Source organism: Pezoporus flaviventris, unplaced genomic scaffold (genome assembly GCF_033815535.1).
Source record: "Pezoporus flaviventris isolate CSIRO_AGI_PZ_B2104156 unplaced genomic scaffold, CSIRO_AGI_Pfla_v1 ptg000063l, whole genome shotgun sequence".
Classification (NCBI taxonomy): domain Eukaryota; kingdom Metazoa; phylum Chordata; class Aves; order Psittaciformes; family Psittacidae; genus Pezoporus; species Pezoporus flaviventris.
In genome coordinates this window covers 8,783,379-8,797,472 of record NW_026892611.1, presented here as the reverse complement: position 1 = coordinate 8,797,472, position 14,094 = coordinate 8,783,379, and the positions used below count along the sequence as shown (strand labels likewise).

Genomic DNA, 14,094 nt, shown 5'->3' with positions numbered 1-14,094 from the left:
ACAGACATGATAGTAGCTGTGTGCAGCTGAGAGGTATGAACATACCTCAGAGGTGGAAGAAGCACAGGGAAGGAGAGGCTGAAGAAGAGCAGGAAAGAGCAGAGGTGCTGGCTGTGACTCCATCAGTGCAATTGGCTCTGAAGCAGCGTGCTGAGAAGCTCACAGGAGAGGATTGAGCAGCTTTTAGTGAAAATGGGGTGAGCAGAGTGGTGGGACTGAGCCTTGTCTGAAACTAACCAGAAGCTCAATAACATCTCTCCAGATAATCTCAACGTTCAGAGCTGGCCTCTGCTGAGAGAGAGCACTGCAGGGTGCATGGGAAGGCGATGAGGCTGCTCGAAATCTTGGGATCCCTTTGGACTTCCAGCTGACAGAGCCACATTAACCCCTTGTTTCCTTCTGTAACAGGTGGCTGTGAAAAACAACATTGACGTCTTTTACTTCAGCTGCTTAATTCCTCTCAACGTGCTTTTTGTAGAGGATGGCAAAATGGGTGAGTGCCTTTAGATCTGTGGTCAGCATCCTCCAGCCAGACTGTGCTTGCAGCACCTGGCTAGCTGAGATTCATGTGTGCTTGGCCATGACCTTCATACTGGTGCTTCTCAGCAGCCTGAATTGATCTGGTTTGGTAGCCTGGCCCCATTGTGCTGCAGCTCCAGTAGTCACAGGAACTCTGCTCTGGGTCCTCTGCTCTGGTTCTGTCTGCCAAATAAGGGGTGAATCTATTTTCCTTGAGGGTGTTTGTTTTGTTTTGGGCTTTTATGGTTTGGGGTGTTGAGGTTTTGATCCACTTAAATGGGTCTAGAATTTGCCTCCATACCACTTCCACTATAATTAATGTATTCCTCATCACCTATATTAAGTTGTTTGAAGTGGCTGGGGAAAAAGCAGCTTTCACTGATGTCATCCTAAATGTGTGCATCTCCTTTCTTTTTGTCAAACCCTGTCTGTTCCCTGTTCATACACAGTTCATATGGTAAAGACTGCCTCTGCTTTGAGGGTTTCAAAATCCATCCAAGCTTTGCTGCTCTTACAGTGAGACTGAGGTTGTTATAGGAGCAAATTCTGGACCTTTCCATGACAGGACAAAATGTGACCAAAACCTCTTTTTGTGTGTCTACCTTGTAACATTCTATGGTGAATTAATGAGTGCTCCAGTCCTGTGAGGATCCAGGAGGGCTCATTGTCTGTCTTGTTTCTAGAGCGCCAGGTCTTCCTTGCAACATGGAAGGATATTCCAAATGAAAACGAGCTTCAGTTCCAGATTAAAGACTGTCACCTGAATGCTGGTGAGTAGCTTAATTCTGCCACGCTGGGAGCACTTTTGATATGTGGTCACTAGACATCACCTTGTTAATAGCTATGGCTAATGGATAGATGGGTATTGCACTTCTGAACAGAACAGCTTTGGCTTATGAAGAGAACAGCCTTGGATCCTAGGGCTTGTTTCAGGCAAAAACTTTAGCTGGGTCCCTATAAAAGAGTATCTAAAATCCTTTTAGATGTCCTTTAGATGCTGGTTTTAGATTTTACCTGTTTCTTTTTCCCTTTCATTCTGGACCCTTGTATTCTTGTTTCCTCTTTTATACTTTGCTTCCCTGCAAAGCTGCTCATTTAAATAGGCCTGAATATGGTGCTGGGGCTGTTCAGCAGTCCTGTCCTGCTGCTGTGTGTTCCAGCCCTGACTTTAACCTGCTGCATAATCCTGGGCCAGTCACTTCGCCATTTAGCATCTGCTTTGTTCTTTCTGTTGTGAAAGACTAGAAAATGGTTTGACATGTATGGAGGACAAGAAGAGCTTTGGTCTGCTGTTGTCAGCTGATATATTGATGTGTTTTGATCATACTCTGTCCTGTTCACCCCTGTGCTTAGCTGTTTAGTTGCCTCTGATCATCCTGCTTGTACGTATGACCTTACTACTGCTGAAGGATGAGGGAGTGTAAAAAAGTGGAATGGGGCCAGTGTAGCAGCTTTGTTCCCGTTCAAGAGGTTCTGGGCAGGAGCCAAGTGATTCTACCAAAAGCTGCTCTGTATCACAGAGGAAAAAAACCTGTCCCTATTGATTACAAACCCCGTAACCTTTTCATTTGCTCCTGTCTATTACACGATAAATATCCTCTTGCTTCAATTGCAGACAGAAACTATGGGTCTCTTTGTACTCGTAATTATTACTATTTTGGAATATAAAAGATGGAGCCCTGCGAGAGGGGAAAAAATAGCAGCTGTTGGAGGACCTTATGACTTGATTTCACTGTGGGGTTTCAAATGAGAACAACCTCTGCGCCTCCCCCAGTCCTCTCTTCTTCTGACGAGCTTGGCATAGCTTCTCCCCTGCACCGCAGTGCAGCTGCTGGTAGTGCCTCCTGCCCCAGCCATGCTCTGCCTGTGCCCTCTGAGCCTCTTTGGATCTCAAATCAGAATTGTTGGTGACTTGCAGTGTTTGGCACTGGGCTCTTGCAGTGCTGGCTAGTGGAGGGTGTAACTGGGAGGGAGAGAAGGGGGTGTGCATGGCTGGGAAGATGAGCACTGTGATCCTGCAGCCTGGCCTGAGCCCCCTTCTCCCTCTGAGACCATTCGGGGAGGGTTTGCCTGCTCAAGACCAGGCTGTTTGCCCAGGCCTGCCTGAACTGGTGATGCTCAGTGGAGAATGTGTTACTAGCTCGCAGGGAGAGCACAGGAATGCCGGGTGGTTTCTCTGCAGTGCTATCCGCAGCCATTGCCAGGACTCGGGTGGGAAGAGGCTTCTCTCAGTGCTTTAGCAAGAGCCCTGGATGCAGTGCCTCTCCTGAGCACAGTCCATCACTCGGGATGCTCGGGGGCGTGCAGGACCTGCCAGCCTCTCTGGCTTATGTATGAGAGAAAGTGGGTCATGTCTCATAAACAGATTTCAAACACTTCCATCTGCTGAGGCTTTTGGGTTTGTGTTTCCGCTGCAGACATCTCCTCCCTTTTGCAGCTACGTGTCCATTTCCTTCCTTGACCACCTGGGCTTTGGCACAGAGCAGGCCAATACCTTGCAGGAGGGAAAACTAGGAAGGTCTTGTGTGCTTTATCTTAGTCCCTAGTGCAACCCTGCCTGAGTCTGCTGCTTACCTTGATTTCATGTAAGTGTAACCTCCCCTAGTACGGACCATCCTAAGAGCATCAAACCTTGCCTGAAAAGGGGTCACCCCAAACCCCATGGAGTGCTGGGCTCCCAGCATCCTCAGGGATGGAGACTTCTCAGTGTGGCAGGTGGCTGGTGGTGCACAGCAGGGCAGAGGCACAGACAACCTGGATGAGCTGTGTTGACAGTTGAATCCATCTTGCTGCAAGTTTATACCAGAGCAAGGATGCGTGTCTGGCCGTGTGCTGCAGTAGGGCAATAGTCTTTCAAGATTCACAGTCTTGATCACTTAAATCCAGTAAAAATAATCTTAAGACATCTCCTTTCTTCCCAGAATAGTAACTCTGGGTATAAAATCTTTCATCTTTGTGGAGGAAAGACTGGTTCATTTTCAAAAGACTGTCTCGTAGGAGATGCTTAACCAGAATAAAGCTCTCAACTTGGGCTGGTGGCAGTTCTGTTGTTCACTGATGAAATACCACCACGTGCAGCTCTCCCATCAGCACATAAAACAAGGTGCACACAAGGGCTGCCGTGGCAGAGCTGCGCAGAACAAAGCCTCCAGATTTCAATGGCTCCTGACTAGACCTTGGGAGACGCTGGGTTTTTGCAGCCCTTCAGCACAGGCAGAGAGCTTCCAAGCACTGCCAGCTCTGCAGAGGTGTGCAGCCACCGTGCGAGTCCTTATCCCTGCTCTCGTATCCACTGGGATAACTAATTCATGCTGAGCGTGAGCCCACCCACTTGGTGGCGAGTCGAGGCTCGAGGACGCAGCACACCATTCATGCTTCAGTCTGATTCCAGCTCAGTGACGTGAATTAAGCTGGGAGCTGAAAATACCTCTGCTCCCAGCTGATGTGCCCTGATTGCAGCTCTGCCAGCCACTGCAACAGAGCTGCGTGGCAGCCGCAGGTGATGGGTAGACAGAGTGCCAGGCGACATGTGTCTGCTCCTGGGCAGAGGGCTGAGCAGAAGTGTGGTCCCTGCACCCTCAGTGCCTGCTTTTCTAACTGTAAAGAGCCTTTGCTTTCCTGAGTGCTCAGATCTGTGCTGTTCGTGTGCCATGTGAGAAGTGGGGCTGAAGTTACGTGTAGACACGCAGGAGGCCCTGCTGAGCAGCTGAACGGGGGATGCTGATTTATTCAATGGAGAAACTGGAATTTGAATTCCTTTTTCTTTAGACCAAAGTGAAAGGGGCTTGGAACAGGGATTTTAGCTGTCAAAAAAAGCAGCTTGTATGTTTCATGTGCACCCAGAGCTGTCTGTCACGGTGCAGCAGTCACCTTACAGCACCTCCTGTGTGTACTGCAGGCTTTTGCCCAGATTCCTTCCTTTGTTCCTTCAAGCAAAAAGGAGATAAACACAGTCCATCAGTGGAGATGCTTGTCTGTGAATCAGTGTCCCAGGCCTTTGCAGGTAAAAGATCCATCCTGTGCCCGCAAGCCGAGCCAAATAGGGTTGACTCAAGCTTTGATGGTTTGCAATGAGGGTGGCAGAGAAAGCTCCAGTCCCTGGCAGCTCACCCTGTAGCAGGGCACAGAACAACCAGAAAACCTTGGCTGCTGCAGGCTGAAGCCTAAGGTACCAGGCTCTGGGGCCTTTCAATGGTGAGGGCTCTCCACTCTTGATCCCAGCCTCCAGCATTTTGGTTTCCAAACAGAAAGCAAATCCTGAACCCTTGAAGGTATTCCCACAGTTCCCAGTGACTCAGTGAGAGAGGAGTGCTTACTGGGACTCAGGTTCCCACCAGTGAGAGCTGGCAGTGGTCTGAGGCTGTTCTTTAGGGTTGGAGCTGGATGGCTGTGGAGGAACAAGTCTCTCTGGAATTATATATCATGGGGTCAGGGTGCACTTAGGATGCACTGTACATCTTGAATTCACTGGAGCTCTTTCATGTGTCTGCCTCTTAGGAAGAGGTTGTGATAGTTCCATGGAGCAAACCATCTTCAGCAATAGAACTTCTAATGGAAACACAAGGTCAGGGCTCTACCCAAACATGCTCATCTCTTATGAATCCAGTGCTGTTAATTGAATTGGGGTGGGCTTAATGAAAATAAAAGAATCTAGTGCGTGAAAATAGATCCCTAGACTGTTATATCCCCAATAATCTGGGTGCAGTTGGTGTCACTGTGCCAAGTGAGGTTTCCCCTGCGTCTGAGCACGCGTTAGAGCTCGCTTTGCCTGTTTGCACATGCTAAGTCTGATTGAATCTGAAAGGACTGTTAAGTTAAAGTACACAAACCAGATTAACTTAATGTTTTCCTTTCTCTAAATCCTGCTTACCCAAACCCATGGAGTGAAAGAGGATGAGCTGACAGGAGGGGCAATTAGTTGCTGTGCTCTTCAGTAGCTCTGAGAGCTTTGGGTTTGCTTGTTCTGCCCCACAGTTTGGTGTGAAACAACAGTTATTAGTGTTTGGAATTCATTATGGCTTTATTGGAACGCAGCGGTCACTTTGGTTCCCCAAGTAATTTGCTAATGCTAGAACAAAGAGAAATTGGATATTCTTGCTGGAACCCGAGGGATAATCATACACAAGCTTCTCTGGTATAATCTTATTCTGGATGTGCAAATCTAGTAACCTGATCGTTTAATAAATTATAGAACTCGTGTATATTCCATGTCTTGGAAATGAGTGTACTGTCATAATATTGACCAGAGTGCCTCCCCACTAGATCAGAGTCTGCAAATGCATTTGGTGTTTTAATGCAGCTCTTGGCTGGATGCTCAGAACCGTTCAGTTGTTGCTGGGAATGCCATGGGGATGTTTCCAGCTACCACAGCGTAAAATATAGTCATTAAATGTTACTTCCTCGTATCCAGGGCTTGTGCAGAACACCACAAAGGCCCAAGTTCAAAAGAAGCTGTATTGGTGGTGTTGCTCCTGAGTTGTGCGAGTCCTCTGGGAAAACTGTTGTTGCCAGCTGGGCATCTCGGCTCTTTGAGTTTGAAGTGAACTTCTTAAGTTGCAGGGGTAGAGGATTTAAGCATGTCCTTTGCTTTACCCAGAAGGAGAGTGCTGTTGGAAAGAACTGGATTAGTTCAGTGCAAAGGAGTAGCCCTTGTCCAGCTTTCTTCCCTATGTGCCTGTGTTTCCATGTGTGCTGTTCACTTGTTGGGCTGAGGCAAGGGAAAGAAGTGTGTTTAAAAAGCAGAAGAAAAGGGAAAGAAGTGTGTTTAAAAAGCAGAAGAAAAGGAAAAGAACCAAAAACCAACCCTAAAAGATGGACTGATGTTAGAGGCTTCCCTGGCCTTGGGGATGGGGAAGTCTTTCTGTATCCTTACATTGTTCTTCAAGAAGGCTCTGAGAACAAGCCTTGGGCCAAAAGAAGCAGCCCTGCAGAAAGTTGCTTAACAAGGTCAGGCATAGACTGTGCTGACTTGCAGGAGCACTCAGGTGGCTCTGGTTTGCAGTCACCAGACCCCATGTGTCGGGGGGGCACACATAGCAGCACGGCTCAGCCCTCCTTCTGCCTGTGTTGTGCACTGAGCAGGGCTCCGGTGGGTGCTGTGCTCTCACTGAGGGAGCAGCAGAGCTGGGCTCAGTGCTCTGCTCCCAGCAAATATCTGCCTTTTTAAATGTATTTATCTTTTAAAGGCTGTGCTGTCACATGGCATTAGCAGTCCTGCCTTCAGCCAGGCACAGCCTGGCACTGTTGCTTAGCAACTCTGCCCCATCTCCAAAATCCCGAATCCTGACACTCTGGGAGCACAGGAGGGATGGGAGCAAGAAGGGGTAGGGTCTCACCAGTCCCCACAACTGTGCTGAGAGAGGAGCAGGAGGAGCCAGGCAAGCCAAGCATCAGAACTTGAGCCTGCTCACCATTGCTGTGGGTGCCTGCTTGAGACAGGGTATGTTTTGGTAGGGTTTCTTGCACTCTTCAGAGAGTAACTGAGGTCAGACAGGGAGGTGGAAAACAGGCTTCCCTAGGAGTGTCTTGCCTCAGTTTCCCTCCCTGTATCCCCCTACAAGCATGTCCCTGTTTGGAAATCTGCTCTCCAGCAAAGGCAAGGCTGTTTAAGTGCAGGAGGTGCCGTCAGTTGAAGACTGGCATAAGGGTAGTTGCTCTGCAGCCCCATCTCGCCCACTGTGCCCCCAGAGCACAGCTCCCTGGGCAGCAGGAGCACTCCCTTCCTCTGATGTGTAATGGGGTAGCAGCTCCACAGCTGCCAGAATTACAGCTTCCCAGTTGCAGCCTTGCTTCCAACCTGCACCCGTGCTCCCTGGGGAATGCCTTTGCTGTGACAGTGGATAGGTAGATGGCTGCCAGCAGGTCTAAGGATGACTGGAGAAAGCCCGAAACCCTTTCCAGCAGTTCCACTTCCAGGATATGTGTCCAGAGAGACTTCAGACTGGTAAGGTTTAACCACAGCCTGTTAAAACTGGGCAAACAAAATCACAGTTAATACCACCATCCCTTGCAAACGAGGATGTAGTCTCTGAGCCAGTCCTTGTTGAAAACCCTGCCTTTTAAAAGCCCTGGAGGCTGCTCTCGTTGGCTGGGGGGACACAAAGAGATGGGATCTTGGGCTTTATCCCTGGCGTGTGATGTCTCTCGCAGCCATGCTCTGTGCGAGCAGAGGACTGCTCTGCATTCCCCATTTCCCAAATCTGGATGAGTTTGTTGTATAGAGGAGGAGTAGAGGTGGGAGGAGGAGACAGAGGGAATGAGGGTTTTTAAGCAAAGGATCTCATCAGTTACTTATATCTGCCAGTTTCCATAGTAACTGGGGAAGAGAGAAAACCTAAATCTGAGTGTATCTGGGTAGCTGGATGCCTGAACCCTCCTCGACCTGCATGTGGCTGCTCTGAAGCCTGGGGACCAAAGAGGTTCAGCCCAGCTGCAGGCAAAGGGTCCAGGCTGCCTGTGGAGCTGCTCTGCAGCTCTGGTTATCAACACTGCCCTGGGGAGAAGCAGTGGGTCCAAGTCTCTGCATCAGTGTGTAGATTCACAAGGCTCTTTCTTTCCTGCTTCTACCATTCCCTGGCACATGTTCCCTCTCTCGTCCTTCCCTGTACTTGCACAGACTCGTGTCCATTCTCAAATCTAGCACTGATGCTGGCAGATCTTGGTGGTGTTAGGTGCAGGGATGGATTAGAGCTGCACGGTCACTTTGTGCTGCTTCTCTGCTGCTGTCTTGCTCCTCGTGCTCCTTGAAATGGATCCCACATTCCCAATCTCTTGGCTTTCAGCACAGATTGGTTTAGGGCCACTTCTCCCGCTTGCTTGCTTTCAGAAGTGCACAACCTCCTGATAATGGCCCAGCACAGACAGGGCATTCCATCCTGCCCTAGCAGAGAGCTTGAATGAGTTCAGTTTCTCCTGTCGGACACTAGGGATGAGAATTTGCCAGTGATGCTTGCCATGGGGGGAGTCCAGAGTGGGAATGTGCCCCTCTTACTGGCATCCAGAGACTGAGGTTTGCTCTATGCCATGTTGCGAAGCTGCCCCTTGGCAGCCAGAGGCCACTGATTTGGGTCTTTGTGCTCTGCATATTTGCCCGGGTCCTTGTTTCTTTGAAAGGCCCCGTAGAAATAACATGTCATGCTTCCATCCATGCAGGCCTCCAGGTGAAATCACACATCTGGGAGTGCTGAGGTCTTAAAAGCTGTATCACAGTCCTGTGCTGTCTAGAGGCAGATGTCTGTGGGTTTTTACACTTTCAAGTAATGGCTTCAAAATGAAAGGGAAGGATTTTTACTACCTGGTGGGACACTGGTTTGGTCAGAAGTGTCTGTGCATGGGGGAAGCAGGAGGGAGCTGTCATGGTTGGGACACAGGACCTTAGAACCAGGTTCCCAAGTGAGCCTCAGGCAGTGATCTTTGTTCTTCTCTGTCTTCATCTTCTGGCTACCTCCAGGTTCCCTTGCCTGGGGCTGGTTGGGGGCTATAGATAAAGCAGAGTTCTTCCACCCTCTGAGCTGCAGACTCACACTGATAAAGGCAGTAAATCCTGAGCATCCCGGAGCAATGAGCAGTAAGTGAAAGCCCTGCACGATGGGCCAATCCATCACAAGGGTTAACAGCCTGAAAGGAATGAACTGGAATTTTTTTCTCCTTGTGTCATGTCTGCTCCTGTCCCCAGGGAAAACCCTGGGACAAAAGTCAGCGTTTCCTTGTGCACTTGCATCCTGGGATTGCTCCTCTGGGCTCTCCTGTCTCTGCCCATGATGAATCTGAATTAACAGATGTGTTTTTCCTCCGTCTCTCTGAAGACACTGTCTCCAGCAAACTGCAGAATAACAATGTCTACACCATTGCCAAGAGGAACGTGGAGGGTCAGGACATGCTCTACCAGTCCCTGAAACTCACCAACGGCATCTGGATCTTGGCTGAGCTTCGCATTCAACCGGGGAACCCAAACTACACGGTGAGGTGCTGGGCTGCAGTGGGCACATGGGGCAGGCTGGGATCTTTCTAACTCGCATCACACACAGAGTGATTTCTCCTGGTGTGTGTGTTTTGTTGGGGAGATCCTGTTAATTGACGGGGGGAGGTTAGGAATGCCCACGGAACTGGGGAAAAACAAGTGAGAAACAACAGGATTCCACTGCTCTGTTACCAGTGAGCTGGGATAATGCCCGCTCAGCAATGAGCAGCTACTTGCCAAGGTTACCCAGAGATAAAGCCAAGAGACATTAGCGAGGAAGCATTGCCAGGATGCCCTTCCCCCTCTCACAAACAAGGACATATTTATGCCCTGCCATGTTCCCGCAGCGCAGACCGGCTGTCTGGATGTCACAGCCTCTTTGGCCTTGTGCTGGCATCAGCCTGGGGCTGGTGCAAAGGTGCTCTCTGTTCCGGGCACCTGCATGTCTGAGCATCCTGGTGTTAAAGGATTTAGCTCCTGTTGGAAGCTGTTCCAGGGGTTTCCAGAAAAACCCATGGTCTGAGAACCTGGGTGGGAGCGAGCGTTGGAAGGTGATTTAAAGTGTTTGCACAAGGATTGATGCTGCAAACCTGGTCTCGGCCTGACCCTTGCCTTAGAGAGGGCTGACAGCAGCCAGCTTTGTGTCCATCAGGAGTGAGCCCCCAGGTTTAGTGCTGTGACTTATGGCATGAGAGCAAGCGAGTCCCTTGTCTCAGATTTGGGGCGTCATCTCCTTCCTTCATGCGTGCAGAGGCGCATACATTTGTTAAGGAGTTTGGGAAGCCCACAGTGGGAGTTTGCTTTCATGTGCCTCCTCTTGCTTGTAGCAAGCTCTGAAAAGGCAGTTTGGTGACGAAGTAGAAATATTCAGGTTGACTGCCATCAGCCACGTCCATGGTGCGTGCAACCCATGCTGTAGGTCAGATGTTTCCAGTTGCCTTCCTGGAGACGGTAGGAAGCTCCTGCCTCCCCTTGCACCACCGCTAACCTCTCCTCTCCTCTTTGCAGCTCTCCCTGAAATGCCGAGCTCCCGAAGTGTCCCAGTACATCTACCAGGCCTACGATGCCATCTTGAAGAACTAACAGGAGATCAGCCTGTGCCTCACCCTGCGGAAGGAGGCCGGGAGAAAGGGGTGCCCAGATCCTCCTTCACCACTAGCGCAGGGGAAAGCACTCTTAACTGGAAGCAGCTGTATTCATGTGTAGGATGTCAGTCAAAGGCACTGATTCAAGGTAGCAATTAGTATCCACGTGCTAACGATGATAGGGAACAAACCCCTTTGGTATTTTTAGCGTCCATGGAGTTTGTAACCACTGCTTCGACTACTCCCACGTCCCCCTCGCCCCTCACTCCTTGTCCGTTCTCGTGGGCTTCTCCATCTTGTGCCAATGTCCAGTGTTTTCTAAATGGCTTTAGGCGTAGGCATTCCGGTTTTGTAAACTCATTGGGGAAAAAGAGACAAGCAGAAACCCATCCGTCGGCTCATTAAAACAAGGTGAAAAGTGTCGAAAACGTTAACACTGCACTTTATTTTCTATTTTTATACTTTTGGGTTGGTTTTTTGAGTTTTTTCTATTGGAATTGGCTTAAAGGGAAGGTCATTCCAAGGAAGTAGTGGGGGAGCTTTGCAGGGATGTCAGGCTCTAGCAGGGTGAGCGCAGCCTCGGGGCATTAGGAACAGAGCCATCAGTTTGGTCCGTGGAGGCGGATGGAGCCTTATAGAGGGGTTTTTTACTACACTCACAGCTTCAGCTCTGCTTTTGATGGTGTTTTCACTCCAGCCATCTCCCTGGCTCATTAGCTGCTGATTGGAGAAGTGAGGCTGCTTTTGTGTGGGGAGAAGCTGCAGACCTGGCTTGGTACCAGGCCAGCGGTGGATGAAATGAAGGAAAAGAGCCCACTCTGAGAGCAAAAGGCTCCAGGTATGCTCTCTGCATCCTCACCCATCTGCAGCCCCTCTTCTTGTGCTTTCCGTGCCTGCTATGGCCAAACTGCCTTCTCAGCTGTCCTCTGAGCTGTGCCACCTTCACCCAGCGCTGCGCTAACCCCTGAGGCTCGTGGTGGTAAATCCAACTGTGCCCCTGCACAGGGGGGTGGCTGCTGGCAGTGTCTCGGGTGCCAAAGGGACCGGAGCTCCTTCTCCCTGTGCCGTCCCCCAAAACCCAGGCCATGGTGTGATGGGAGATGCTTTGGGCTTATGGTGTTTGCTCCCTGCCTGCCTGGGGCCTTCAGGCTGGGCTGAGAGTCCAGCAGATGGTGGAAGTGTTTCTTCCATGTGCAGCTTGGCTCTTTGTGCCCAGAGACACACAGGAGCACAGAGGCTGTTTTGGTTCCTGCTCTCACCCCGTGTCCTGAGCAGCCCCATGACCTGGTCCCTCTTTTCCAATCTCTCCTTAAGGCCAAGACTGCTTCCCTTTCCAGTCCATGCCTGTGGACTTGCCACATTGCAACCACTAAGGGCTGCAGCAACAGCAGTGAAAGCAAAGCCTCTTGCATGTCCTTGCTCCATCCATAGCTTGTCCTGCTTGTATCACTAACCAGAGTGGCTTTGCCCTCCCCAGCATGCATTGATGCCATCTACTCCCCAGCAAGCAAAGCCTCCTACGCATAGCAACCCCCATGTTGCCTTTTTAGATGCCACGTTCGAAGTCCATACATGTTTTATGGTGGGAGATAGTCCATCAGGGCTTTGGCATTGTCTGCAACCAGGAAGTCAGTGCAGGGAAAAGGCTACAGTGCCCTGGAAGAGGCTCCAACAGAGAGCTGAGGAGCTCCGGTTGGAGCTGCAGGACCCCGAGGAAGGTGATGTCCCTGTGTTAGGAACCCCTGTGCTCTGGCTGGGGGAAAAGTAGGGCAGGGCTGGAGCAATCCAGCCCTTGAGCCCCTGCCTGTGTGTGCTGGAGGTGATTTGCAGAGCATCCTGCAGCAGTCATTCACAGAGCAAGTACGGAAGCACCGGTGGCACCGAGTGTGGTGCCGTGTTGGGGCAGGGAGGAGGGTGTAGCTTTGATGCAAGGAGGGGTTGCTGAGCACCCCCTTCTCTTGTCTGATTTCCCAGCTTTTTGGGTGCATGCATGGGTGTCTGCACTGCAGGGCAGAGCCTGGGCTCCCTCGGTGGTTGCCCTCTCCCACCGCGCTGCTCATCCAAGCGTTGGCCGCGTAGTTGTGTTGCTCTTCAGGCTTTACCTGCCCTCCGTGTCAATAAACTCATTTCCACGATGCTGTGGCTGCGCGTGGCTCTGTGGGGCTGGGACGAGGACCCAAGTCCTGTGCTTTTGGCACTGCCTGTGGGAGCAGGCAGGGCTGAGGGCTGCGTTCCGTGAGAAGGAGGCTGTTTGCTCCCTGGAGCCTTTCGCCCTCACTGCAGCAGCCATTTCTATGGAGACACCCCCCCAGAAACAGGGGCTTTCAGGGCGAGGAGGTTGCAGTCATCCTCGATCCTCTGCCTCTGGCTGCTGCTCTCTTTGCATCTCAAAAGGCAGCAGGAAAAGGGCACTTGCTTGCAGGGGGCACTGGCACCTTGTCACAGAGGGCCTCTGACAGGGAGCAGGAGATGGATGTACCCATTTAGCCCTTGCTGGGCCCCAGGTGGGCTGTGTGTAATGGACCAGCTTTCCCTGCAGTGAAACGATGGACTCAGGACAGTCGGTGATGCATTTGGACTGCTCTGGCCTGGTGCTGGTGTTTTCCAGAGAGTTTTTCCATCGCTGGTGCTGCCTCAGGCTGCAAAACCTCTGGCCAGAAATGGGACACCACAAGCAGCAGAGCAGCTGCATCCCTTGCCCTGCCCAGCCTTGCCTTTGTGGCACTTGGAGATGAGGCCGAGGGTGCTCTGTGTTGGGATGGTTTTGTGTTAGAAGCTGGTGTATGTCTGTAGCAGCAGTGAGAGGCTGGTTTGGGGTCACTGGTGGTGCTGTGTCCCTTCATGCATCCCCTTGTGTGCCTGGGGTGGGATGGGGTGGTCATTGCCCACTGTGGGGCTGCTCCTTGCTGTGGGGCTGGGGCTGAGCCTGGGGCAGCATTTGGCCCAGTTAAAGCTGGTGAAAGATGCTGAGGTCTGTGCTGAGCTGGCTGCTGTCCCCTTCACATCCCATGGCAAAGGGAAAGGGTTTTGCCTCCTTCCCTGTTCTGCAGAGGTTCCTTGGGCAGGGATTGGTCTTTCCTGGTGCTCTGGGTTTGCAGCAGGCGCGTGGCCTGTAAACAGGGACACACCAGTACCTTGCACACTGGGTTTGCTTCATTAACAGCATGAGCCTGTGGTGCTGGGAGCTCAGGGGCCACCAGAGCTCTCTGAGCTGGCAACTGCCACAGGGATGGATGGGGCCTTCACCCTTCCTGAGGCCCACGCTGTGGGGCAGGGACCCCTGCGTGCTCTGGATGAAGATGCTGTGCTGAATGGGCTCCCCCACCCCCTGCTGCTCCTTGCACCCATCCTGCTCCATGCTGGTACATGTGCTAAGGGCCAGCACCGGGTGCCAGCAGATCCCCGAGCTCATGATGCAGCACGGGGAGAGGATTTTCGGGCCGACCACGTGCCGGGACACGGGAGCTCTTTGATGGATGGGTTTAGGTTTGCGTCGGATGAAGCTCGCAGCCAGTGGGGATGTGCCGGGAT

General features: G+C 51.4%; 1 protein-coding gene across 1 annotated transcript in view; it reads left to right on the top strand.

Moving 5' to 3' along the window:
* The window catches only part of AP2B1 (adaptor related protein complex 2 subunit beta 1), a 78,926-nt gene extending 66,228 nt beyond the window's left edge, over nt 1-12,698 (top strand). The window contains exons 19-22 of the mRNA XM_061470464.1: nt 409-493; nt 1,203-1,289; nt 9,324-9,478; nt 10,487-12,698. Coding sequence (XP_061326448.1) covers nt 409-493; nt 1,203-1,289; nt 9,324-9,478; nt 10,487-10,561 — 402 coding nt within the window. The 3' untranslated portion in view covers nt 10,562-12,698. The remainder of the gene's footprint in view (nt 1-408; nt 494-1,202; nt 1,290-9,323; nt 9,479-10,486) is intronic.
* Nucleotides 12,699-14,094: the final 1,396 nt, after the last annotated feature.